Below are 4,143 nucleotides of genomic sequence, written 5' to 3' on the forward strand. Positions count from 1 at the left end.
CCCATCGATAACTCTTGCCCTGTGGCATGTACCTATCCCTTTCCATAGCTAAACTAAATGTAACTGAATTATGGTCACTCTCTCCAAAGTGCTTACCTACAACTAAATCAAATACCTGGCCTGGTTCATTACCAAGCACCAGAGCCAGTGTGGCCTCCCCTCTTGTCAGCCCTTCGACATACTGTGTCAGGAAACCCTCCTGTACATATTGGACAAAAACTGATCCATCCGACATACTGGAGTTATAACATCTCCAGTCAATGTTGGGGAAGTTAAAGTCCCCTATAATGACCACCCTGTTCCTTTCACTCCTACCTAGAATAACTATGCTAATCCTCTCTTCCACCTCCCTGGAACTCTGCAGAGGCCTATTAAAAAAAACTCCCTGCAGTGTGACCTCTCCTCTCCTGTTTCTAACCTCAGCCCACACTACCTCAGTAGACGAGTCCTCATCAAAAGTTCTCTCAGCCACCGTTATACTATCCTTGACTAACAAGGCCTCACCTCCCCCTCTTTTACCATCTTGCCTGTTCTTAATGAAAGATCTAAACTCTGGAACCGGCAACATCCATTCCTCACCCTGTTCTATCCATGTCTACGAAATGGGCACAACATCGAAGTCCCAGGTACCCATCCATGCTGCAAGCTCACTGACCTTATTTCGGACACTTTGGCGTTGAAGTAGACACACTTCAAACCAGTTTGCTGTCTGCCAGCACATTCCTGTGACTCTGAAATTCTGTCCCTGTCCTCCCTACTGTCATCCTCCTGTGCACTGTAACTACACCTCCAGTTCCCATCCCCCTGCTGAGCAGTTTAAACCCACCCGAATAGCACCAGCAAATTTTCCACCCAGGATATTCGTACCCCTCTGGTTCGAGTGAAGACTGTCCTGTTTGTACCAGTCCCACCTTCCCCAGAATGAGCCCCAATTATCCAAGTACCTGAAACCCTCCCTCCTGCACCCTTGCAGCCACGTGTTCAGCTGATACCTTTCCCTATTCCTTGCCTCGCTATCACGTGGCACAGGTAACAAGCCAGAGATAACAACTCTGTCCTAGCTCTCAGCTTCCACCCGAGCTCCCTGAAACCCTGCCTTACATCCCTATCCCTCTGTCTACCTACGTACCCACGTGAGGCTTGAGGCTTGTCACCCTCTCCCTTCAGGACCCCAAAGGTACGATCCGAGTCTTCAGTCTTCCTTTCTCACTCTCTCTGTCTCTCTTTTTCAGTCTTTCTCTCTCTCTATCTGTCTCTCTACCTCCCCTCACTCTGTCTGTCTCTCTCCAGAGAGCATTTGGTTATCTTGTCCATCTCGGCTAGTGCTATTAACTGAGCGAGTAGACCCCAGACTCCAATCTGGCCTGATAGATTATGTTTTATTTAATGAGGTGATCTTTCACTGAAACAGAAGCACACAATGCTGCAGATCTGGTTTTATCGGTAAATCACAAGTGTTTTGCTGAAAAGAAGATAAAATGTACTCCAATTTTAGGGAAGGAAATTCTCTATCATGTTTTATGGAGTTGACCTATCTTCCAATTCTGAGCACTGAGGGTCTAATAGTGTCTGCCTTGAGCATTCACACAATTATGATTAGATTTTCCCTGCTTCAGGGGAATAACCCCTTTTTAGGGTTTAACGAAATATCTGGTTGAGCACTTCCAAACTACAATTCTTACACTGAAGTAATCTATTTTGTAACTTTTTAAAACTGTTTGGACTCTGAGAAACTGTTTTGTGCATTCACTTTCAATCGGGACTTCTGTAAACTGAAACCACAAGTCTTCCTCTTGATGCTTTCCCGAAGCAAACCATTCCATTTCTTACCTTTGTAGTGAAAGTAGGTGAATGCTACTCAATGTTCATTCTGTCTGCTCCAAAATAAATTCACATTAGCATGTCAAGAACCCTCTCCCTCTTCTCCCCCCACCTTCTTTTCTCTCTCTCTCACTCTGTCTCTCTCTCTCACTCTGTCTCTCTCTCTCACTCTGTCTCTCTCTCTCTCTCTGTCTCTCTCTCTCTCTCTCTCTCTCTGTCTCTATGGCTCTCTCTGCCTTCCACTCTCTCTGTCATAACAGGCACTGGTTCACTCCATGGGATGTACCTGGCAGTTGTTTGTTGTTAATGGGAAGCCTCAGTGTGGAGGGTGCTGCTCCCATGCAGAGAGACTCGTTTCAGTGATAGTTGTGGGGGACCCCGCGAGCTGCCCAGTGGGGGACAGTGTTTAATTTCCACACTCTGTTCACAGGGAGGCGATGATTGTGAAGCGATCCGGGGGTCACCGAATTCCTGGTCTAAACTGCTGCGGGCGACATAAAGTCTGCTATCAGTGGTCAAAGAGGTCAGTCCAGTTTGAAACCTTCTACACTTTGGTAAAGACATCACAAATGTACGGGTGAACTGACCTCTCAGTCGGGAGTGACCTGCTGTGTCCGTGGACAGGAGCTGATACTGAGATACGCTCCCATGGGACTGGACAATACCAGTCGGGAGTGAATCGTTCCTTTTTGGAGATGTTTTGCTGTAGCTTTTCCCTTCGCACTCAGACTGATCCAGGAGCGCCAAGTTTAAAACAATCACAGCAGTTTATATTGGAGATGGGGAAAGAGGGGGCTGTTAGGTCGGCAAGTGGGCTGATGGGATGAGACGTTGCCATGGTGAGAGCCGTGGGGGAACCACAGGCTCTTGTCAAGTGCATTTTGGTGAAAGATACAGTGAGAAGTGCTATATAGTGTCGCTGTTATCCGGCGTTATCGTAAAACGCAGAGAAATAAAGCGAAATCTAATGGCAGAAGAATAAAGAACTGATGAAATTCAGCTTTGCGGTCCTGGCTAAGTGCTGGCCCACAGGCCTGACAGCCAGGCACGAGTCCCCTTTGCGCTGTCATTGTCGCTGGAATGCAAGTTGCCATCTCGCATCGAACCTTGCGCTTGGGCGGCACGGTGGCTCAATGGTTAGCACTGCTGCCTCACAGTGCCAGGGATCCGAGTTCGAATCCCACCCTCGGGCGACTGTCTGTCAGAAGTTTGCACATTCTCCCCGTGTCTGCATGGGTTTCCTTCAGGTACTCCGGTTTCCTCCCACAATCCAAGACGTGCAGGTTAGGGTGGATTGGTGATACTGAATTACCCCATAGTGCCACAGAGATGTGTAGGCTAGGCGCATATGTTTAGGGGGTAAATGTAGAGTAATAGGGGAGGGGAATGGGTCTGGGTGGGTTGCTCTTCGGAGGGTCGGTGTGGACTTGTTGGGCCAAATGGCCTGTTTCCACACTCTGGGGATTCTTTTAAAAAAAAAACATTCATGCAAAGAATAGCGGGAATTGATTGTTTGAAATGTGGCATTCTTGCATCGTTCCAAATGGGCTGTGAGACAAAATAGAGTAATAGGGGAGGGGAATGGGTCTGGGTGGGTTGCTCTTCGGAGGGTCGGTGTGGACTTGTTGGGCCGAATGGCCTGTTTCCACACTCTGGGGATTCTTTAAAAAAAAAAATTCATGCAAAGAATAGCGGGAATTGATTGTTTGAAATTTGGCCCAAATGGGCTGTGAGACAAAATCTTCGCCAACATTGTGTCTTTTCAGCAACATTGCACAATATTGCAACATTCTTATCATTCCCAACTTTATGTCAACCGTGTGCTTCCTGTCTGCCTGAGTAAACCACTTTTCCTCCCAGTATTTTATGACTTTTACAAATGAAAGAACACTTTACAAATGAAGTAAATTGAGTTATTTATTTTTGTAAAGTATTATGCCCTTTTGAGATTTGGCATTCTTGCAAAAAGTAGTGGACAGCGCAGAGGGTTACCTCCGATTACAGCAGGATCTTGACCAGATGGGCCAATGGGCTGAGAAGTGGCAGATGGAGTTTAATTCAGATAAATGAGAGGTGCTGCATTTTGGGAAAGCAAATCTTAGCAGGACTTATACACTTAATGGTGAGGTCCTAGGGAGTGTTGCTGAACAAAGAGACCTTGGAGTGCAGGTTCATACCTCCATGAAAGTGGAGTCACAGGTAGATAGGATAGTGAAGGCGGCGTTTGGTATGCTTTCCTTTATTGGTCAGGGTATTGAGTACAGGAGTTGGGAGGGCATGTTGCGGCTGTACAGGACATTGGTTAGGCCACTGTTGGAATAT

General features: G+C 46.9%; 1 protein-coding gene across 1 annotated transcript in view; it reads left to right on the plus strand.

Annotated features, from left to right (window-relative positions):
- The window catches only part of LOC122544415 (phospholipase D1-like), a 71,502-nt gene that overhangs the window by 17,631 nt on the left and 49,728 nt on the right, over positions 1-4,143 (plus strand). Inside the window, exon 5 of the mRNA XM_043683664.1 lies at positions 2,252-2,344. Within this exon, the coding sequence (XP_043539599.1) occupies positions 2,252-2,344 (93 nt within the window). The remainder of the gene's footprint in view (positions 1-2,251; positions 2,345-4,143) is intronic.

Source organism: Chiloscyllium plagiosum, chromosome 48 (assembly GCF_004010195.1).
Source record: "Chiloscyllium plagiosum isolate BGI_BamShark_2017 chromosome 48, ASM401019v2, whole genome shotgun sequence".
Lineage (NCBI taxonomy): Eukaryota > Metazoa > Chordata > Chondrichthyes > Orectolobiformes > Hemiscylliidae > Chiloscyllium > Chiloscyllium plagiosum.